Raw genomic sequence first — 24,624 nt, forward strand, 5'->3', positions numbered from 1 at the left:
TGAATCTTCTTACAATTTTACTTCTTCAATTTTGATAAGATAATTTTTTTATTAATATGTTCAGGTTCATTCTTAGTTTCAGTTGTTAATTTTACGGAGAACATATAATAAGGAGGGATTTTAATAACATTAACTATAATTAGTGCCACAAAATGGAGCAACTAATTTATTAATACGAATTCACTTTCACTAAATATTTTTTGTCCTTTTGATTTTTGTCTATGAAATATATATATTTCTACAAGTTAGTTGTCTTTTGTATTATCAAATCTCTTTACTTGTATCAAAATTTCAAATTTAAATTGTAAATCAAATTTTTGATCTTCTTCGTTTATAATATGTTTCCGTTGCAACGCACGGGTACGATACTAGTTACAACTTATGTATATTAAATAAGTTATTTTAACGTGAGGAGATAATGATAATGATAATAATAATAATAATATCATTCAATTAAAAGATTTGGAAACTTAATATTTTTCTGAAATGTCTATTGGCCTCGGATTCTTATTTAAGCGAACTCTGCTCGAATCATATCTGCTATTGCTGGGCAAATTAATCCGGATTTGGAAAAACAGAGAGAACACAGTTTCCGTCATTTATCAGATAAAAAGTAAATGGATAATTTTATATATATACTCATTAATTTTTCTTTCTATAATTTTATATATATACACAGTTTCTGTCATTTACTCTTCTAAATTTTATAAACTCACTAATATATTTAATTTGTTGCCGATTCTATTAAAATTCATTTTAAACTTATGAACTTTTTATTTTATCTTTTATTAAAAACAAAAAATATTTAGTCAATGTAAGAAAACTTTCAATCTTCTAATTAGTTGATTTGTGAGAGCAAATGATTTATTTTTCAATTTGTGACACATACATAATAATATAATGATACACACTTGTGTGTGTTGTTCGAGCAATAATCTTTTTCGTCTATTTGACTAATTTGCAAAAATATACAATTATTGAATTTTACGATGTCTTTTATTTTTTGAAAGATATGTAGGTCCAAGTTAAATGAAATTCTATTATGGAATACTTGGACTAAATAAATCATGAAGACACTTATCAAGAATACAAATTGTAAAATCAGAAGCTTGGTAAAGTATGTTTGAGGCTGTTTAAACAGGGATCAAACGTTGGTAACGTTTTATGCCTCTCAGAAACGCTGAAGTAACAATTTGATCAAACTCAGAAATACCTTAAAACGTTGTAACGTTTTATAAACTTTGTAATGTTTTAGGACTGACAGAACTACTGAAGCACAGTTGTACAGGATCAAGTTGAAACGTTGTAACGTTTTAGGAATGTCAGAACGTTAAGTACAATTGTATCAAATTCACAATTTAGGTTATAAACGTTGTAACGTTTGAAAAACGTTATAACATTTTTAATTAAAAATGAGCTTCAGAAATTCCTGTTTTTTTATCAAAGTTTTTACAGTGCAAAATGTTACATAACGTTTTACAATCGTTGGTAACGTTTTACTGAGCTCACAGAAAATTGAAAACCCTAAATCGTATTTTGAACTAAAACGTTGTAACGTTTTAACAAACGTCTGTAACGTTTTAAATCAAATTTCTCTTTCTGGAGCTGTGGGGTCTCTTCCCCACTTGAACTCCGCCCCAAATTTCAAAAAGTCAGATTTTCTGAGAGCTTAGCTTACTCCATTGTTGTGAGAGCTTAAAACTTCAAAATCTCTCAAACAACCTCAAATCCGTTTCACTAATCTCGAATTAGATTAGATTAGAGTGATTTATTGAGTGTTTCTCTTGAGTAGCTTGAATTAAGAGATCTTGTTCTCATCTCTTTGAGTTAGTCGTTTGATTTCCCGCTTGGTGTGTAAGGGCTCAACGGTTCACAAGTTGTAATCCTTTCGTATTGGGTAATAGAAAGGTGCACCACTTGAGGTTGCGAAGCCTCGGAGATGTAGGCCTTTGTTTTGCCAAACTCCGTTAACATCCCGCGTGTCAAATTTCTCTAAACTCATCTATTTACTTTCAATTGCAATTTAATTTCAGTTTTTGTACAATTAGAGGTGCACTTAGTGTAACAAAATGGTATCAGAGCAAGTTACTCAAATTAAGACTCAATTCGAGTTAGATCAACTTGACAAATGGCACCCTATAGATGTGTGAGAGAACCCGTAATTTTCGGTAATACAACCAAAAACTTTAGTCATTGAAAGGAAACCATTATTAATTTTTTAAACATTCTTGAGATATGGGATGTGATTGACAAGGGGTATACACCAAAATTCAATACCCGTGTTACCGATAGTACCAATGATATTAAAGTCGTGACTTTCGAATCCAAACAAGCAAAGAAAGAAAATGATCTCGCAATTAATGTAATATATAATTTGATTAATGAATCAATTGCCTTAATCTTTGGTAGCACCTTGTTCGCTTACAAAGGTATGCTACAAAGTCTCAGGTACAACGAGCTGTACCAGTTTAAACCTTGAATCTACTCTCGTCTAAGGTTGCAAGTGCACAACCCTATCCGTATAGTATAATAAGGTATCGATCCTCAGGGACGGTTTGATTCGATTCTAAATTCCTACAAATCCGAGTTAGGTACTAGAAGTGAAAAGTTTGGGTTGAATTCGTTTCAATTTCTCAATTCAATAACAAAAGATTGCAAAAGAAAATAAATGTTTGTTTCAGTCAAGTTTAAAAGGATGTTTCCAGGGTTTCAGATTTCATCCTCAGCTTTGCCTCTCTGGACCCTCACTCGACTCGCATCATCTCTGATGCGACCCGCATGGTCTCCCATGCGACTCGCATGGCCCTCGAGTGAATGCAGCATTGCATCTGTTTCTGAGTTATTCGATTGTGCAAGGTTCTACTGACCCTACCTACGATTCCTGAGCCTTAACTCTCGTTTATTAGCACCAGAAACCTAGTAAGGAATTGCAATTTCACCTTCTTAGATCTACAACTTTCAACTCTCGTTTATTCGTGTTCAATCTAAGTCAATTGATCGGTTTGCTAAAGGTATCCACTATCTCTCAATAAATAGAAATCTCACCTTTCGGTTCAATTGATCTATCTTTTCATATTTCTAACCTACCTCATGTGCTTGATTAAATTGCAAGAAGGATCAAAGTCAAGAAATTAGAAGAGATGCAAGAAACATTCAACAATAGACAATCAAGATTCAAACAATCAAAATCAAGCAATGAAAGAATAATACTCAATCAATTGATCACAAGAACAACTCAAATTCAAATGCAATACATACAATCAAAGCTTTAGACTACATCAACCCTAGAAACAAGAAAGATCTACTCAAACAACATCATAAAAGAAGAGAGAAGAGAAGAAATCATGATAGAACCCAATGTAGCAATCTAGCAAGGATCTTCCCTTCTTTCTTGATCAACACTCCAATTCTTGAGGATTTGAATCTTCAAATTCGGAACTCCCTCTCTGGTGACAGAGGTGGTCTATTTATAGACATTTCAAAACGAGTGCTTCAATTCTGGGCCTTTGTTGTCTGCTCTGGAAGCTCGCGATGCGACCCTCATCACCACCGATGCGACCTGCATCGACTCTGATGCTACCTGCGTCAGGTCTGATGAGGGTCGCGTCAGATGTGATGAGGGTCGCGTCAGATGTGATGAGGGTCGCATCAGATGTGATGAGGGTCGCGTCAGATGTCTCAGAATTCAGTAACTTCCCTGATTTCGCCCGTTTTCTGCAAAATAAGAATGAAATAGCAGCAGTACCACATTCTATGGATATTCAATGTAAAATACGCGATTTGGTGGTTTAAAACGCAGATTATGGTACAAGAATTGGTCGGAACAATAGATCAAATATGGAGATATCACACCTCAAGTGCAAAAGAAATGTGGGATGCCCTTGTAAACTGGTATGAGGGAAATACCCAAATTAAAAGAACCAAGATAACTAGTTTAGAAGCCAAATTCGAAACCTTTAAGGTAAAAGATGGTGAAAGCATTGAGAATATGTATAATAGACTTATGCATATTCAAAATGAATTTACCGAATTGGGAGAACCGTTTTCTAATGATAAAATTGTAGGAAATCTACTAAGAGTCATGCTTGGGAGGCATAGATGGGAAGGCTTGGTGAGTGCCCTACAAGCAATCCAAGGAACACATGAATCATTCACACCGGATGATCTCTATGCACACTTTCGGAGTTTTGAAGAGAAACTTCGACAATCCGGAGAGCTAAAGCAAAATTCAAAATCAAAATCCGTAGCCTTTTCGGCACAAAATCGTAACCTTCCTAGCTCATCAAATACTCATCTATCAAATGACTCATTCATCAATAAAATTGATTATGAATCATCCAAAGATGCCCTTCTCTTATCCAAAATGTTCCAAGGCATGCTTGATTTCGAAAGAAAATACAACAAGGAACGTGAAGAGAAAAACAAACGTGTAATTTGCTTTGCATGCCATAGAAATGGGCATACCATCCAGACATGCTTAAAACTATTTCCATACATGAAGAACATGGATGGTGAAGGGAAACAAAACCGAATGCTAAGATAAAAGTATGATGGGTACAAAGAGAGGAAAAAGGCAAAAGCAATGCAAACCTTATTTTGCGACGAGAGCGAGGTGGAGGAATCCTAAACGAAGTCGAAAAATAAACAAGAGATCAATCTTGCATTGGTGGCAAATGTAGAGAAAGGTCCTTCAACAATTGGTGTCAACTCATTTATCACAAACAAGAACATTATCAATAACAAAACCATTGAAATCCTAACAAACATTGCCATACCTAAGAACAAGAAGATGGACTCGAATGATTCAAGTGAAGCATCAACAAGCTCCGTCAATGAGGTAACTCTAGAATTTGAAAATGATGATTTTGATTTAAAAATTAATGATACAAGTAGCTCTTTTGATTATGGATGAAATTAAATTGAGGTCTCTTCTTGATAATCAAAAGAATAAACTTCAAGAAGTAAAATGCAATTATCTTGCTACTTACACACAATGTTTGATTACTCAAAAACAATCAATTACATTTTGTAATTATTGTTGCAAAATTGGTCATACATCTTTAGAGTGTAGATTTAGGAATGGAGACAATAACTCAAATGTTGTTTGGGTTCCTAAAGCTAAACTAACTTAAATTTCATAGCTAATCTTCCCAAAACTATTCAAATTGACAAAAACAAAGGGGGTGATTAAACAAGGTATATGTTAGTTATTAGCCCAAAAATAATTAATATATACTCTTAGAGATCTGTTTGATTGCAACTCATAAAGAAAATACTTGGATCATTGATGGTTGTTGCACACAAGTATTATGGATAATCCAAACTCTACATAATTATGAAATACGCTTCCGCAATGTACAAATTATGTGTGACAACACTAGTGTTATAATAATTTCTAAAAATCCTTGATTTGCTATGGTGTTGGTAATGTATGAATTGTTACATGCTTAGTGATATATGTAATATGGTGTATGCTTTGTTAGAATTTATTGTGACTCCTTGATTAAAAATTACAATTGTTAATGGATTTGTCAATTCTCTTATAGAATCATACATGAATTCCTCAATTTTATTATTATTATTCATATATTCCTAAATTGAGGGGGAGTGCATATTTTGAGGGGGAGCACTTTGAAAATGTGCTAATTTTTTTCTCCCTTTCGTCGATTTCCAAAAAATGGAGAAATTGCTAGACGTGCAAAATTACAATTGGGTAAACCAAATTGGGAAAAAATTCGATTTATGCACTTACTCGCATTGTATGTTTTTGCAAATCGTCAAAAGGGGGAGATTGTTGTTCGAGCAATAATATTTTTTGTCTATTTGACTAATTTGCAAAAACATACAATTATTGAATTTTAAGATGTCTTCTATTTTTTTGAAAGATATGTAGGTTCAAGTCAAATGGAATTGCATTATGGAATACTTGGACTAAAGAAATCATGAAGACACTTATCAAGAATACAAATTGTAAAATCAGAAACTTGGTAAAGTATGTTTAAGGCTGTTTAAACAGGGATCAAATGTTGGTAACATTTTATGCCTGTCAGAAACGCTGAAGTAACAATTTGATCAAAATCAGAAACATCTTAAAACGTTGTAACGTTTTATAAATGTTGGCTACACGGATAAACACTAAGCGGGAAATCATATTTTGAACTAAAATATTGTAACGTTTTAACAAACGTCTGTAACGTTTTAAGTTAAATTGCTCTTTCTGGAGCTGTCTCTATAAATAGAGCTGTGAAGTCTCTTCCCCACTTGAACTCAGCTGCCCCAAATTTCAAAAAGTCAGATTTTATGAGAGCTTAGCTTACTCCATTGTTGTGAGAGCTTAAAACTTCAAAATCCCTCAAACAACCTCAAATACACTTCACTAATCTCGAATTAGATTAGATTAGAGTGATCTATTGAGTGTTTCTCTTGAGTAGCTTGAACTAAGAGATATTGTTCTCATATCTTTGAGTGGCCGTTTGATTTCCCGCTTGGTGTGTAAGGGCTCAATGGTTCACAAGTTGTAATCCTTTCGTATTGGATAATAGAAATGCGCACCACTTGAGGTTGCGAAGCCTCGGAGACGTAGGCCTTTATTTCGCTGAACTCTGTTAACATCCCGCGTGTCAAATTTCTCTAAACTCATCTATTTACTTTCAATTGCAATTTAATTTCAGTTTTTGTTCAATTAGAGATGCACTTAGTGTAACAGTGTGTACATTGCAGCCTTCACAAGTAAAAAGTAAAATCATTTGTCCTCACAAACCAGCAAATTAAAAGGCTGAACACATTTCTTGCACGTGTTACATATCTGTTAGTTTTTTTAGCAAAGACTAAAACAATTTTTTTATAAATTTAAAATGAGTTTTAATTGAAAAGATAATAAATTAGATATACTTTTGAGTTTTTGAAATTTAAAAGATTAAATTAATATTATGAATTTACAAGGAAAAAAATACATAATTTTAAATTTTTAAAGAGCATACATGAAATTCTGAATTTTGTATTTATAGTTCAGACAATTTCAATTTATACCACAATTGCTAAATTATTCAGCGGCCATTTTTATTAATATTCCTAAAAAAATGAAAATTTTAAAAATAACCTTGTGTACCATTTTTTTTTATTTCTGCCTTGACCGCCTGGGCTTCGGGCGGCCCATGCCTCTAGTGAGGCGCCAGCTCCTGGGGCGCCCCATTAGGCCTGTGAGGCACCACCCCCCAGGCGCCCCATATGTAATCTGGTTAAAGCCATTCGTTTTCTGCCTCTGTCACTTCCCGATTTGAGAACTTCTCTCGAGGCGAGGAGCTGAGTGAATAGGTATTTTTTTAATTATAATAATTAGTCATTTTTTAATTATAATAATTAGTCATTACTGTTGCAAATTTACTGTAGCTAATTTAATGTGACTATTGCAAGTACTGTAGCGTACTGTACATTTACTGTAGCAATTGCTGTACATGTAGCAAAATTGTAATTTTTTTAAAACTTTTTTTAATTATTTTTCAATTACTCATTTATTACTGTACCCATTATTATGTCATGTAATACTTGTAATTTTTTTTTTAAAATGTAGTTTGTTAAAGAATAGATGTTAGTTGTACTGTATGTCGGCGACAAGCTAGAAAGGGGTGAAGATGGCGTGCATTACACGAAAGAAGTCGCATTTGGCTTCGAGATTAATGAAAATACCACATTTGAGGAACTGAAGCAGCTAATATACAAAAAGACAGCTGTAAACCCCAACAGGTATGAAATAGAATTGGCTACACGGATTGACAACTCACGTAGGGGGGTAGACCTTACTTTGTTAAGTTTCCAATAACAGATGCCAATTTGTGGAGAGTTGTGTATACTCAATTTGTGGCTTGTGGGGTCTCGGTAATGGACATATATTCGAAGAGGGTTCCCCGGATGAGGGCTGGACCTTCAAGTTATGACAATACGGGTTATGACAACCAGGGGTACCACCAGCACTCCCCTTATGACAACCAGGGGTACCATCAGCACTCCCCTTATGATCACCAGGAGTACCACCAGCAATCCCCTTATGACAACCAGGGATATCACCAGCACTCCCCTTATGACAGCCAGAGGTACCACAGCACCGGTTATGACAACCAGGGGTACCACAACTCCCCAGAAAATACTGAAGAGTTACCACCACCAACCAGAGAGACACCCATAATCCCTAGATTTCCAACTATGCCAGAGTCATGACCGGTACCCGTTAATCGAAATGATATTGATATTGATGTTGATGCTATTGATGCCATACCAGAAAGGGAAATGACAAGTACAAATACAAATATGTAATCCCAAAATACAACAGGCTGTGGAGAGGTCGTGAACTTGCCATCTGCAGGATATTCGGCAGTTGAAAGGATTCATATGGCTATCTGGCACCATTGCTCCAGGCCATGACAAGTACAAATGTTGGCACCGTATATGAGCGATGGCATGGCCCTTTTTTTGATAAAGACGGAGTACTAATAGAGGGAGCTAAACAATTTAAGGGCATAGCATGGGCTTTTGGTGCTTGTATCCAAGCTGTGCCATATATCAGACCCGTTATCAGCATTGATGCATGCCTCATGTCTGGCCGTTACGAGGGGAGGCTACTCATAGCATGTGCATATGATGCTGAGAACCAGTTGTTGCCTTTGGCATTTGTAATTGTTCATAAAGAGGACGGAGAGAACTGGGGATTCTTTATGCAGTTTTTAAGAAGACGGGTGATTGGAGAAGGGAAGTTTTTCTGTGTGATATCAGACCAGCACAAAGGAATAAAATATGTTTTTGATCGTGAAGATTACGGTTGGTCAACCCGTACTGGCCAGTGTGTGCACAGGTTGTGTATGCAACACGTTGCGGAGAACCTTTCCAAGGCAACCAGGGGTGACAAGTGGGTTACTAATACATTTAGATGGAATTGTAGAAAGAAAAAGCCGAGAAGGGTGGTAGTCTGGTAGAGATGACTAGCAGTTTTGCAAATGTACATGTATTTCAATTGTTTACATATATTATTGTACTTTAAGAAAACAAATTTTTTTAGTACAATTGTTTACTTACATTATTCTATTTCCTTATTTTTTATGTAGTACATGCCAAAGGAAAATCTCTACTTAATGAAGGTGGGCAAAAATAATCCCCGAGATGTCAACGAAGATCCAACATACGAGAAAATATATCAATCCTGTGATGGAGGTTGGCGTTGAGGAATTATGACCACCAACGGATCCGAGTCGCTGAATGCAGTATTCAAGCAGAGCCGGATGTTGCCTATGGCTGCAGTTGTAGAGGACACATTCTACAAGTTAAATGTCTGGTTTCAGGAACGGCGTGCTAAAGCCGCAGAATTAATAAGGACGAACTAGTCATTTTCAACAAGGGTGGAGGAGAAACTAAGACGACACAGAGACAAAGGTGCAACTATGACCGTGATCCCGATGGGTAATGATGGAACATAATTCGAAGTGCAAAATCCAAATGAGTATGTTCCTACCAGCCGTAAACCAGATGGCACTATGGCGTTTGTCAAGAGGGCTTGCAAGTACGTGGTTAAATTCGGAGATGCCAGGGCGGTAACCTGTACATGCCAAGGACCCCAGCTAAGTCACATACCCTGCAGTCACGTGATGGCGGTATGCCGAGTAAGGAACTACTGTGAGGATCACTATGTTGCTGACATGTACCATACCGATTACCTTGCTTCCACTTGGGGCGGATCTTTCCATTCTTATCCTGATCAGCATGAGTGGCCTGCATATGTCGGTGATAAAATACTCCCTTCAGAAGGATGGAAAAGAAAGGGAAGAAGGAGGCACAAGCGTATTGTAATGACCATGGACGAGATGGGTGGTAGGCGACCGTCGGGAAATCGGGCTCGTCATTCTGTTTCCGACAGGCGCAGGGCAGATACGTAGCACTGTACAAAATTTATTTATGCTTTAATTATAAATTGCATTGTTATATTCAGATGCCATAAACGAACACAACGAAAGAGAAAATGCCAGAGTTGTTGCTGAAGCAACCGGTAGAACACAACCTCCTCTTCCTGTAAGCCAATCATCTAGTAGCCAAGCCTCTACAAGTAATGCCGCACCTGCCACTGGTACCAGAAGAACTAGTCATTTGCTAGGTTTATTCAGACGTGGTGGCAGATAAACTTGCTATTTTGCTTATGCGAATTGATTTATTTGGTTTGAACTATGTTATGAACTTTAATTGCGCTTTTGATTGTACTGTTGAACTTTTTATTGTTGAACTATGTTAAACTATTTTTAGAACTATATATGTATATGTGTATGTATATGTGTATGTGTATGTGTATGTGTATGTGTATGTGTATGTGTACATTATACATATAGTTCACCAAAAAAATAAAAATAAAAAAAATCAAAGTTATAAAAATTTACGACACCACTCCGTAAATATATCAAATATTTTATTTTTTGGCATACACATATACATATACATAATATTTTATTTTTTGACATACACATATACATAAACCCTAAACTTTTTTTTCACAAAATTATTCAAATCAAAATACTAAGATTTCTCTAAAAAAAAAAAAAACACACACACACACACACACACATGGGGCGCCCGGGGGGCTGGCGCCTCACAGGGTATTTTGGGCTGCCCGAAGCCCAGGCGGTCAGGACAGAAATAAAAAAAATGGTACACAGGGTTATTTTTAAAATTTTCATTTTTTTAGGGATATTAATAAAAATGGCCGATTATTCAGCGGTTGAATTCTACGATATTGGTTCTTCTAAAGGAATCTGTATCCCCTCAGGTACCTGGGTCAATTGTAGGTAAATCACGGCCTTAATTTAGTTCCAATCGAGTAAAAAAAATCGATATCAACTGTAAATATTTAGGGATCCGTTTTGAGATTCATATCATAGTTAAAGAACAATCTGAATTGAATATAATTACATCTCAGGTAATCCGAGGGTACAAATTTCTTCTAAAGATGATAGTACTGCAAATTTCGACTGCTGAATAATTCAATTTAACGAGTAAGGTATAAAATGAAATTGTCCGAAATCAATGATAAAAGTGAAATTTTGACATTCGTTTCTGCTCCCGATAAAAAAATCTACATCAAATTGCTTCAAATTAAAAAACTGATTTCTTAGACGTCCGGATAGCCGATTAACGTATCCGTGCCATTAAAATCACGATGAGCCCGAACAAGATAATTGGGACCGTTTGATCTCCATCCGCACAAATCCATCTGCTCCTCAGGCCGAGTTCCCCCGGAATTCGCATCCTCTGAGATATCTCACTGCGTGCGTGAATTTTTGGAAAATCTCAACCGTTCAAATACGTTCTGCACGAATCTCAAGGAGAAAATAATACTGCTCCTGTGCTATCTCCGAATAGGGACCGTACACGTCGGCCACGCTCGCGGTGAGATATCTGAGAGGATACGCACTCCAGTGTCCAGTCCCCCGACCCCACCCTGGTGGCCCTGTCCGTTTCCACCGCACTCCGGAACTGTGGAGAACATGCGGGAAAGAGAACCCCGATAAGCTTCCTTCTATATTTATTCTCGCATATCCCCCCACGAAATTACCTATTAACAGGAAAACTCCACGCCATAGAAACGAAGCTTCTACACTGGCTACTACTCCCATGGCGGCCGCTCTCTCTACTCAGCATTCGCACTTCCTTCTTGTTCCCGCTTCCTCTAAGACTGCTAGAAGCGTCTGCTCGCTGCGCTCTACGCTACCTGCGAGACGATGTTCTTCCTCCTTCAAGGCGTTGAGGTTATCAGAAAGGAGAAGGCTTGGAGAGCCCAACTGTACTTTCCACAAGAAAGGAGCAACAAGGTTTCGTAGCATCAGATGCCAGGCTAGTACCAGTGATGGGAGGGTAATCCAGTAATTTCCACGTTTATTTTTTGTTACCATTTAATTGCCACTCCAGAGACTGATATCTAATGAAATAGCAAACGTATTAATTTAAAAGGGCTAGTTTAGAGATTTATTTACAATTGCAATTGTCAACATGTCCGAAGCAGTTGGTTGACAGCTGCAGGACGTCATTCCTGCAATTTATTTGTAATATATTATTTGAATTGTAACTGCATTGCTGAGTTTCTTAATTGATAATAATAGATAACCCAGCAAGAGTTCACTGAGATGGCCTGGCAAGGAATAGTTAATGCACCAGAAGTGGCAAAAGAGAGCAAACATCAGATCGTGGAGACTGAGCATCTTATGAAATCTCTTCTAGAGCAGAGAAATGGACTTGCTCGTCGGATTTTCTCTAAGGCAGGAATCGATAACACAAAGCTTCTTGATGCCACAGAGAGTTTCATTCAGAGACAACCTAAGGTATCTTGATTAGAAATTCAGTTGCCAGCTAGTTTAACAATCTACTTTACATTGGTTAGTTTGCCTACCTCACTTAACAAGGGCAAATTATTGTATTCCAAAATACAAAATAAGAAATGGATAATAAAACTGTAAAGAGTAAATACAAAAATTAAACAAAAGAGGCATCTTAAATAAAAATGAAGAAAATCTGTTTACTCAAAGCACTTGTGTTCATTCTATTTTTCTTAATTTTCAGATTTTCTTGGAAACCGCTACCTAATGCACTCATAGAATAACCTTTTCTCGTAGAAGGTATAGTTTGATAGTTGTGTTTAACAATATGTGTGCTTGAAATGCACCAGGTGTTAGGTGAAGCTGCTGGATCTATGTTAGGAAGAGACCTAGAGGCTTTGATTCAGAGAGCAAGAGAGTATAAGAAAGAGTATGGGGATGCATTTGTGTCGGTTGAGCATCTAGTGCTTGGCTTTCTAGATGACAAACGGTTTGGGAGACAGCTATTCAAGGATTTCCAAATCACAGTCAAGACCCTCAAATCAGCTATAGAATCAATAAGAGGGCGCCAGAATGTCATTGATCAAGGTAATGCTATATTGTCTAATTTCTAATTCTACTGTCAAGAAAGCATGTTATCTACAGTACTCACCTGGTATTTTGATGCTGGACTGTTATGGTTCTTTAATATTCTGTTGATGTGATTCAGATTAAGTTAATTAACTTTATCAGTACAACCCTATGCTTGTTATTATTTATTTATTAAATCTGTTATTAAAACTTTATTTTATTTAGCAGGGAATTAGATGAACTAACATGTCTCTTAAATTATAACAGATCCAGAGGGCAAGTACGAGGCCCTAGAGAAATATGGCAAGGACTTAACAGCTATGGCACGTGAAGGCAAGCTTGATCCGGTAATTGGAAGAGATGATGAAATTAGAAGATGTATCCAGATTTTATCAAGAAGGACTAAGAATAATCCTGTATTAATTGGTGAACCTGGTGTTGGAAAAACTGCAATAGCAGAAGGGTGAGGACCTTTTTTTTATTGCAGCAGTTTACTCATGTAAATTATTGAGGCACCTGATTGACTATCCTGTCAAGCCCAGCATCATTGAAGCATTAGCGCTCAATGATCTTGGATTCAAATCATTTCCTCATTAGCTTCTTATCATTTGAAGTTAAATAATGGTTGATTGATATATATCGTTAACTGCTGACTTCCTTCATATGGTTAAGTGGTTCATAATGGCACTGACCTGGAATGCCTTCCTTTTTAGTATAATGTGTTAAAATCTTCTGTTAAGTATCATCAGCCATTTAGTCACATGGATATTTGGAGTATTTAGGCTATTTGCTAACATACATGCTTCTTCCTCTCCCAGGCTTGCCCAAAGGATAGTTCAAGGAGATGTTCCTCAAGCTTTGATCAACCGCAGGGTATGTTTTCTTGTTGAGTTAAAAGTAAATGGGTTCATTACTTAACGCTTTGAAAAAATTGGCATATGAGTGAATTAGTTATGTCTGTAAGGCCTTTATCCTTTTGGTATTTTCCTGAATGAATCGGTATGTTCTTCTTTTTGACGTCGCTCATCAGGGATGAGTTCCATATAGTCAGACCCTCCGGAATAATGCACAAGCACCACAGAATTCTTTCACAACAAGGATGCTTATATTTCTGTGATTTTTGAATTTTCTCGTCGCATGCAGCTTATTGCACTGGACATGGGTGCTCTCATAGCTGGGGCTAAATACCGGGGTGAATTTGAAGATAGGCTAAAAGCAGTCCTTAAGGAGGTAACCGAGTCTGATGGGCAGGTTGTCATGTTTATTGATGAGATCCATACTGTTGTTGGCGCAGGTAATTCCCCTTTTTTTGTGATATATGTTGGACAATAATAGCAGCATCAGATCCTGGTACATATCTGTTGGGGTCTGCAGCTGTTACCTAGTGATCAAAAATGATGGCAGTGTTGAGTTAGAATATTCTACGTTTTGCTTTATTGTGTTCCAGTGGCATCTAAGAGAAACGGTACATGTTGACCTTCATTGTTAGATATATATACATCCTTTGGGTTGCTAGGTGAATTTGAGCAGCAGCATAGATAATTTGATTTACTTTTGGCTTTGATCAGGGGGAGAGACCTGAAAAAGAAATGTACAAATAGTTTATTATATACTGGCTTTAAAATTCGTAACTTTTTCATATGCTTTTAGTTCATCCAATGAACTCTTGGGTGGCAGCTGTCAAGCTGTCTAGTATACCTGTGCTTTTTTGTTCCTCCATTGTAATTAATGACCGGACCATACTTTCCTTTCAGGGGCCACAAATGGTGCAATGGATGCAGGTAATCTGCTGAAACCTATGCTTGGTCGGGGAGAGCTTCGTTGCATTGGAGCAACAACTTTGGATGAATACCGTAAATACATAGAAAAAGACCCTGCTTTGGAGAGGCGCTTCCAGCAGGTTTATGTTGATCAACCCACTGTTGAAGACACCATCTCGATACTTCGTGGATTGCGCGAGAGGTATGAGCTTCATCATGGGGTTCGCATCTCAGACAACGCTCTCGTAGGAGCTGCCGTTTTGTCTGATCGGTACATCAGTGGCCGATTTTTGCCTGACAAAGGTGAGAATTATATTTTTGTTTTCTTAATTTTTAGGACTGGGAGATGCAAAAAGGTACTTGATTATGCCTATACTTTCCTTTTGGAATGTCGTATAAGAGAGCTGAAATGGGAAAAAAAGGTATTATTATAATGAGACTTGACATTGTACTGGAATTCTGGGAAAGCTATATGAGCAGATTGTCTTTTACTTTATACCAATCACAAACTGGGTCAAATTAAGACGTAAATTGTTAAGAACCTCTATAATATTCTGATGTGATTTTGACTAATTTTTTTTTTTTTTGGGGTTCAGCTATCGATCTTGTGGATGAGGCAGCTGCTAAATTGAAAATGGAGATTACATCCAAGCCAACCTTCTTGGATGAGATTGATCGCTCGGTGCTGAAATTGGAGATGGAGCGGTTGTCACTAACAAATGATACTGACAAGGCATCAAAAGACAGATTGGCACGCCTTGAGGCAGAGCTTTCTCTCTTGAAAGAAAAGCAGGCAGAGCTTGCTGAGCAATGGGAACATGAAAAGATGGTTATGACAAAGATCCAGTCTATCAAGGAAGAGGTAACCATATTATAATATACTCTGCTTGTCTCTCTCATCTGTGTGTACGATGCATGATATGAGTGTTTCTAATCATATACTAATTTTGCTGAATTCATACTGTTTATGATGGTTGTGTTTCTTTTTCAGCTGTTCAAGATCGTGCTTTACATTTTTGTTAATCTTAAATATGTTGTCTTTTGCGGTTTTTTACCAATTTTTCTTTTCTTACATAGATTGACAGGGTCAATTTAGAGATTCAACTGGCGGAGCGTGAATATGATCTAAACCGAGCAGCCGAATTGAAGTATGGTAGCCTCAACTCCTTGCAACGTCAGCTCGAATCTGCTGAGAAAGAACTTGATGAGTACCAAAGCTCTGGGAAATCCATGCTAAGAGAAGAAGTGACGGAAGATGATATAGCAGAAGTGGTTAGCAAGTGGACTGGTATTCCTGTATCCAAGCTGAAACAATCTGAGAGGGAAAAGCTCCTCGATCTTGAGGAAGAACTCCACAAGCGTGTCATTGGCCAAGATCCAGCTGTGAAAGCAGTGGCAGAGGCCATCCAACGGTCAAGAGCTGGTTTGTCTGATCCGAACCGCCCGATTGCCAGCTTCATGTTCATGGGCCCCACTGGAGTTGGTAAAACTGAATTAGCCAAAACCCTTGCTTCCTTTATGTTCAACACCGAAGAGGCACTTGTTAGGATTGACATGAGTGAGTACATGGAGAAGCACTCAGTGTCAAGATTAATCGGCGCCCCGCCGGGTTACGTGGGATATGAGGAGGGCGGCCAGCTGACAGAGGCTGTTCGTAGAAGGCCATATGCTGTGATACTGTTTGATGAAATAGAGAAGGCCCATTCAGATGTGTTCAATGTTTTTCTTCAGATACTAGATGATGGTAGGGTGACTGATTCGCAGGGGAGGAAGGTTGGCTTTACGAACACAATTATTATAATGACTTCTAATGTTGGGTCTCAGTATATCCTGAATATGGAAGAGGAGATTGGTGGTGGCAGCTCTACCTATGAAACTATTAAAAAACGGGTGATGGATGCTGCCAGGAATATATTTAGGCCCGAGTTCATGAATCGTATTGATGAGTTCATTGTGTTTCAGCCACTTGACCGTGCGGAAATTAACAAGATCGTTAAGCTACAGGTATGTTGGTGATTCTTTGAATTTTCTTTTCCAATTGTTTTCTTATTATCTGCTTTACTGGTTCGCCCAAATAATATTTGTTATTGTTTTATTTTGCTGAAACAGTTGGCAAGGGTACAGCAACGAGTGGCCGACCGTAAGATCAGAATTGATGTGAGCGACTCAGCAATCGAGTTCTTGGGTAACCTCGGTTATGACCCGAACTATGGGGCTAGGCCTGTCAAGCGGGTCCTTCAACAATATGTGGAGAATGAGCTTGCAAAGGGAATTCTTCGCGGGGACTTCAAGGATGAAGATGTAATCCTAGTTGACACTGAGGTCACTGTTCCAGCTAATGGACAGCTGCCAGTACAAAAACTCGCCTTTAGGAAACTCAATCCCAAGGCGTTAGATAAGCCGGCTCCAGAGGAGAGGAAATTCTTGCCGAGCCGCTGATGTTGGCCATGTGTACGGATAAATGTGTTATACTAAAAAAAAATGGCCTTACCACGTTATAACTAGCAAATGAGAACATTGTATATATATTGCAATGTCTAACGAGTCATTTTTTTGGCATTGACAATATAATGTTTACGGTAGCCACTACCAAACTTAATAAAAAAGAAAAAACCAATATAATGTTTACACCTTTCTTATTTAATATTTACTTGCGGTGGGTTCCCCGACGCGTCAACGAGTTCTCTTCAGGATGTGCGAGAAATTAAAGTTCTGTCAATTTGAGTGTGCATTTGGTTAATGTCTGTGTGATGGATGCTCAGGTCAGGTGGTGTTCCTGCAAGCATAGCTCGTGGAAGTGAACAGTTTCACTTCTCTAACTCGTATGATTTATGCCTTCCTCGGATATAACACATGATGTTTCGTTTTTGGTTGCCAGGGTAAAATGTGCCGAAAATTTGTAACAGGCAAGCAGCTGTCAGGTCCAGATCTGCTGTTTCCCTAAAATGTGCCGAACTGCCGATTTGAATGTAGTTCTTTACTTGATGTATGTATTTCGCCAGTGAAGATGAAAAATGATGAAAATTAATGTATATTTTATGATTAATTAAATGAGGAGGGTTCAGATGCCTTCATTTTTTGTGCCTCATTATGTCTTTATTTTTTAGAACTTTAATAACTTAAAATTTAAATCTTAAAAGTCAAAATAAAACAGTTAGATATGATCTATGTTATTTTTTTTATATGCTCATAAAAAATTATCACATTTCAATTTTGTTTTTATGTGAATCAATAAGTTGAAAATTCAACGTCTAGAAATTATCCACATTAGTATGTTTTTTACAAGCTCTTGATGACAACTAAAATAAAATTGAAATGTCATAATTTGTTATGAGTTCATAGAGAAAATGATCTAGATCATATCCAACGGTTTTATTTTGACTTTTAAGTTTTAAATTTTGAGTTATTAAAGTTTTAAAAAATAGAGACAAATGACGACACAAAAAATAAAAGTATTTGAACTCTCCTCTGATTAAATTTATCTTTTTTGGAATGATTTATAGTTAACGGAAGCATTATAGATAACTCTCGAATTTTAGGTTTATGCACCACGATAAGTAGTGTTTGTGATGTCAGATTTTAGGTTTAAAATTTAGAGAGCATCTAACGCCCCCGTCATAAATCTCTTTCGTTCTATGAGCATTAACGAGAGATCACTATCTTAGAAGACTATTATGAATGTGTGAAATTAATGTATATATTTTAATATTTTTATTTAATAAATAATAAAAATAATTATTATATTAGTATTATGTGTTATTTATTTGCTACTATTTTATTATCTGACAACCATAACAGGTAAGGATATAATACAAATAAGATAATTTGTAGCGGATAATAATAAAGTACTTTTGAATTGTGTCATAATTTACTTATCTACTTTACTAGATTTGCAAAACATATATTTGTTGAATTTTACAGTTTCTTGTCTTGAGATATTGTGCAGGTTCAAGATGATATAAATTACAAAAAGTACATCAAGGATGGATGATCAAGTGCTATACTTATCAAGGATGAGTTATGAAGAGTCTAGCAAAGGACATAGAAGCATCATCTCAAAATTATGTTTAGATATCTATAAAATTAGTAAAGTATGCTTGAGAATGTGCCAATTTAAGGCTAACAGTTGCAACAGTTCATCGGGCGTTATAATGGTTTAATTCATATACAACCAATCAAGTTAATGCATTGAGCAACGGTTTAATTCACTTATAACAGTTGTGCAACAGTTTAAATCGAGTTTGCACCTCAAAATTTCAGAGAAAACTGTTATGGTTGTCGTTGTAATGGTTAACAAGCGTTTGGGTTTCCCAGTGCAGCCAAACCCGCGTAACTGGGCTAACAGTTGTAACGGTTCCCTATACCGTTGCAACGGTTAAGGCCAGTTACCTTATTTTGTTTCTCTCTATAAATAGAAACAAAATTCAGGTTTGAATGATCTCTCTAGCCGCCCCCAACTGCAATATTTCGAATTCTCAGATCTAAAAAAAACCATTGTTGCTTGTTCACTCAAACTTCAATGTTCACACACAATCTTAAGCATACTCCACCAAATATTCAATCAATTGTAAGATCTAGAGTTAGCTGTGAGAGTTCTACTCATTGAAACAAACACGGGAGCCTTTTGTGCTCACCTCTTTTACTTTGAGCCCCTAGTGCTCGTGAGCCGATTCCATGCTTGGGTCATGTGACTTTCTAAAGTTTGTAAGTGCTTACCGGTTTCACCTTTGTAATCCTTTCTCATTGGGTAAAAAAAAATGTGCCATCAAGAAGGTCGCGAAGCCCCGGAGATGTAGGCGTTAGTGTTGAACTCCGTAATCATCTCACGTGTCAAGTGTCTCTTAACTCATCTATTTACTTTACGCACACTTGCTTGACTTGAATATTCTTGTTTCCGTCAAGAATATTCTTACACACGTTAGATAGTTTTTAATTAAGTGAATAATTATTAAATAGCATTAAAATCTTCAAAATGACCATATTCACCCCCTCTAGGTACTTTTAGGAACCAACAAGTACGAGTAAGAACAATTTATAACATGTCCGGGTATAAAAATGCTTCCATTCAACTCTTATTGTGCCCATTGACACCTCTAGCTGTAGATGCTCTTAAAAGACAAATGATTTTTTAAATACATAATATAAGAGCATGCATACTTCTTAATAACACATAATCAATTTACATGTACAAGTTGAATTATTTATTTAATGCAAAAAATGACAAGTGTGCCTCTTATAAATACTAATAATATATTATTCCGTTCTTTTGATAACTCTTAGCTTGTAACTCAAAAGTTTCTTTAATGAAACGGGCGAAAAGCCTTTTATTAAAAAATAAGTATGTTATTTCAAAAGCGACAACATTTGAATATAAATTACTAAAATTTATTTATAATAAAAAGTTGGTTTGAAATATAAGGGCGTATTCGGCGGACACATGGGATTGGAAACGAGTTTAGGAAATGGACCAAAATGAACTATCGGTTACTGTTTGCGTAGAAAAAAAAAATTCAGTTTAACTCACGCGAACACGCCCTAAATATTTCATGTTAGTGAAAAAAGTACCTCTACTTCGTCTTCTATTAAACAAAATAATTCTACAATACAGTGTTTCTTACTGCTTCAGTTTTTATTTAATAATATGTAACTTATATATCTACAAAATTATCACATTTAGTAAGTTTGGGTACGTATTTTATTATTTATTACATTTGATAAAATGTTACAAAATATTTTAAGCTAATTTATATTACATCCAACTCTTATGGTACATGTATTTAAAAATATTATTTAAATTAAAATAAAATTATAGGCGTGTTATCAATTATTTTGATAGAATGTGTATGAAACTTAAGTCGTTTAAAAGATATTTAACCTTTCAACAAATAATTAAAATTTATAACAATGAAATTTAATAAATCTAATGAACGATCAATTAAATTTAATGTACAATTGTACATCCTTAATTTAATTTTTAAATTTTAATATTAATTTTCAAATATATACAGCAGCTGGATGTAATATTATACCTTGCAATTAACCTGATTTTTTTATTTATAGGAAAATAAATTAATTAATATCGAAATAGGAGTAGGATTGCGTGAAATTTCGAAATATAGGAAGAACGTGATAGTTTATCACGTCCGCTAGACGTTATAAAATATCACGTCCAGGATTAACCATAACTCTTCGCACTTGCACTTAGTAATTAACTAAAAAAACAAAATATATATATATAGAGATGTAAGGATTTCATGTGTATGCCTATGTGGTGAGAATTTTTTTTTTCTATCACCACTTGGCTCAATACACAAATGACGTTATTTATATGACAATAGCAAACAAGAAACTTCTTAATAGTTTCATTAAGCACCTAATGTGTACTAAATAAAAATAAATAAATTTATTCATTTCTTATACAAGAGGAGATAATAATTTATACCTAAAGAGATTGTCAAATCTCTTGTTAGAGGAAAGTCGATTTCCCTTCTAGATCTCTTGAAATCGCCATTCTCTTGGAAGCACCTCTTGGTTCACCTTGAACCTAAACAACGAACTACCACACCTCTTAGATAGATGGATGTGGAGTTCAAGGCTTAGATACAACCACCTCTTGATCTTTAAATCAACAAACTATTTGATTTCTTGGTGGCTAAACCTAACAAGAGAAGATGAGAGAGCAAGTTTCTCAACTTTCGGTTAAGGAGAAAGGAAAAACGTGGCTGCTCAAAGGGGCTGATTTTGACAAGTGTCATAGGAATAAAATTAGCTTGTTTTTCTCCCAAATGAGCCCCCTTAAATAGGCAAGGGTTAGGGCAACCCTTTGTGTAAGGTTTGAATCAATTACACAAATGCCACTAGCCTTGTTTAGCCATCTCATGCTTTCTTTAATCTCATCTTATGGTTGGTTCAATAAATTAATTTATGAACAAATAATATTATTCATATTATTCTATTATACAATATTTATATTATTCTTATAATGTATTCAAACATTATACCAAATAATATTTGCATAACTTCATAAATTTATTTATGGTCTAAGCATGTCATATTATGATATTTTATTTTAGCATTTCATCACATGTATTTTATCTTATACATCATTATGAAATGTAAAATACTTGTTGTTTCTCTTCAGTTGGTGTGACCGTATAGAGGATCTATGTCATCTTGGCAATAATATAAATCTTTATATTATTGACTATAATAGGTTCTATCATTACATTATAGTTATCCAAACGACATAGTAATCATTAACTCAATCCACTAATTTTGTGTCTATCCCTGTCACATGATATTATGAATAATATGCAAAATAGGATCGTGTCATTTTTGCATTATATTCATTTTCTTGGTCTCTCAAGTGAATTATAATTATAACTACATCAGTTATATTGCATGCGATATAATTCCACTTTACCAAGGGGCCCAGTAATATCATAACTCAAATTGAGGGACAATGATAATATTAACATATAGATTTCTCCCGCACAAGTTGTACACAACGAACTGCTATTTTATTCCTATCATAAGATAGTATTTAAATAGCAATCACATTATATGCTTCTCATGTGAAAAACCTACACATCTCATATCTAAGATTCTAAAGACACAATGGAAACATTAATGACACAAAACACAATTCATATAATGTTCCATTTATTTAGGTCTTGTTCAATATATAAAATACACATTTTATATATTCATGTAATTAAATGATAATCCTTTATCAACATTTATAGAACTTCAATGTACTTTCATCTACATGACAATCTTCCTCGGTAATTAATGTTTCTTTTTAATTACCATGATTGTGAACATATTTTTAGGATTATATGTTTCTCATTTTTAAGAGTTCTATGGTTCAAGACCAAGTGCATCTTCTTGAACACTTCTAAAATATAACATATTAATCTCAAGAAACATGAATATATAATAATAATATTCAAAATCATGAACAATACATAAATCATTACAAAAAATGATAACTTTTAAAACACATATCTTTCAGTCTCCCACTTTTTTTTAAAGTTTCATACATATGCATAACCCATGCATAAACTCTAAATCTGGAAGTCCCTTATATTAGTCTTCAAACCAATCTCCATGTTCTTGTAAACCCATGGACTCGAAATGAATTTCACTTTTGGCTTGCGATAAGGGTTTTGTGAAAGGATCAGCTGTGTTGCTGTTAGTGTCTACCCACTGTAATGCAATTTTGCCTTCGTCTATAAAGTCACGAGTTACAAAATACTTTCTATCCATGTACTTCGTCTTGTGATGTGATTTTGGCTCCTTGATTTGCGAAATAGATCCACTATTGTCACAAAATAACTCCAAGGGTCATTCACTTGATGGGACGACTCCAAGTTCCTCAAGAAACTTCTTTATCCAGACTCCCTCTTTGCTTGCCTCAGCGGCCGCCATGACTTCCGCTGAGGTGGTTGAGTCAGCTGTAGTTGATTGCTTCCAACTACGCCAACTCACAGCACCACCATTCAGAAGAAAGACGTACCCAGATTGAGATCTTCTATCGTTCGGATCGCTCATAAAACTAGCATCAGTGTAGCCTTCTACAATGAGCTCTCTTTGACCACCAAAGACAAGAAACTTATTCTTGGTCCTTTTTAGGTACCTAAGAATATTCTTGACCGCAGTCCAATGTTCAGGACCAGGTGTAGCTTGATGACGACTTGTCATGCTCAAAGCATACGCGACATCCGGTCTTGTACAAGTCATAGCATACATGATGGAACCTATGGCAGAGGCATAGGGAACATTCTTCATGTATTCAATATCTTTGCGTGACATGGCACACTGTGATTTGCTAAGTTGCACAGACCCACTCATTGGTACATTTCCTTTCTTGGAATTTTCCATATGAAACCTTTCCAAGATTTTGTCAATATATAATTTTTGACTCAGACCAATGAGTTTACGAGACCTATCTCTATATATCTTAATCCCTAAGATATATTGAGCCTCGCCCATGTCTTTCATTGAAAAAATTGTTTTCAATGATTTCTTTATTTGCTCCATCAAAGATTTATTATTCCCCATTAATAATATGTCATCGACATATAATATCAAGAACATAATGTGGCTCCCACTAACCTTCTTGTATACACAAGGTTCTTCCTTACTTTGAATGAATCCAAGAATTTTAATCTCTTCATCAAAACGCTTGTTCCAACTCCTTGATGCTCGCTTCAAGCCATAAATGGCTCTATGAAGTTTACATACTTTGCTGCTATTTTTCGGATCTTCAAAACCTTGAGGTTGTACCATGTATACTTCCTCTTCCAATTTCCCATTTAGGAAAGATGTTTTGACATCCAATTGCCATATTTCATAATCATAAAATGCGGCAATAGCAAGCATAATTCGAATAGATTTGATCATAACAACTGGTGAAAAAGTTTCATCATAGTCAATCCCTTGGATTTGAGTAAAACCCTTCGCTACAAGTCTTGCCTTGTAAGTTGTTATGTTACCATTCATGTCCATCTTCCTCTTGAAAACCCATTTGTTTTGAATGGTTTTCTTTCCTTCAGGAAGATCAACCAAGTTCCATACTTGGTTGTCATACATGGATTGTATTTCGGATTCTATGACTTCTTGCCATGATTTGGAGTCTTTTCTGTCCATTGCTTCTTCGTAGGTCAAGGGATCTTCGGTATCTATTACCAAGACTTCATGAAGACCCATGTAAAATTCAGGTCTTCTTCTATCCCTTGTCGACCTTCTAAGCTATTTATGTTCTTGTGACTCATATTGAGCTTCTTGAACTTCTTCCACAATTTCTTGTGGAATAGATTCATGCTCAATTTGAGTTAAAGGAATATTACTTGTACTCCCACTGATTAAAGGAGCTTCGTGTGATATTTCATGATCATCTTGAATGTCATTCATCTCATGATCACTCAGTTGTAGGTTTTCTTGAGTTTCCT

General features: G+C 35.8%; 1 protein-coding gene across 2 annotated transcripts; it reads left to right on the forward strand.

Annotated features, from left to right (window-relative positions):
- The first annotated feature begins 11,482 nt into the window (after window positions 1-11,482).
- On the forward strand, window positions 11,483-17,234 carry CLPB3 (casein lytic proteinase B3). Of its 2 annotated transcripts, none has more exons than XM_078299027.1 (10): window positions 11,483-11,883; window positions 12,129-12,347; window positions 12,692-12,929; window positions 13,179-13,374; window positions 13,730-13,784; window positions 14,055-14,205; window positions 14,666-14,974; window positions 15,268-15,533; window positions 15,749-16,675; window positions 16,781-17,234. In XM_078299027.1, exons 1-10 carry the CDS (start codon window positions 11,644-11,646, stop codon window positions 17,108-17,110), a joined length of 2,931 nt encoding a protein of 976 aa, XP_078155153.1. In that variant the 5' UTR covers window positions 11,483-11,643; the 3' UTR covers window positions 17,111-17,234. The 2 variants fall into 2 exon arrangements, with proteins under 2 accessions (XP_078155153.1, XP_078155152.1); XM_078299026.1 differs by having other exon boundaries at window positions 11,539-11,891.
- The last annotated feature ends 7,390 nt before the right edge of the window (window positions 17,235-24,624 follow it).

Source organism: Carex rostrata, chromosome 3, assembly GCF_964058835.1.
Source record: "Carex rostrata chromosome 3, lpCarRost1.2, whole genome shotgun sequence".
In the NCBI taxonomy this organism is placed as follows: domain Eukaryota; kingdom Viridiplantae; phylum Streptophyta; class Magnoliopsida; order Poales; family Cyperaceae; genus Carex; species Carex rostrata.

Coding starts and splice junctions, on each gene's coding strand:
- CLPB3 (XM_078299027.1), top strand. CDS start 11,644: ATGGCGGCCGCTCTCTCTACTCAGCATTCGCACTTCCTTCTTGTTCCC. Junction 11,884..12,128: donor CTAGTACCAGTGATGGGAGG/GTAATCCAGTAA, acceptor TGATAATAATAG/ATAACCCAGCAAGAGTTCAC. Junction 15,534..15,748: donor TCCAGTCTATCAAGGAAGAG/GTAACCATATTA, acceptor TTTCTTACATAG/ATTGACAGGGTCAATTTAGA.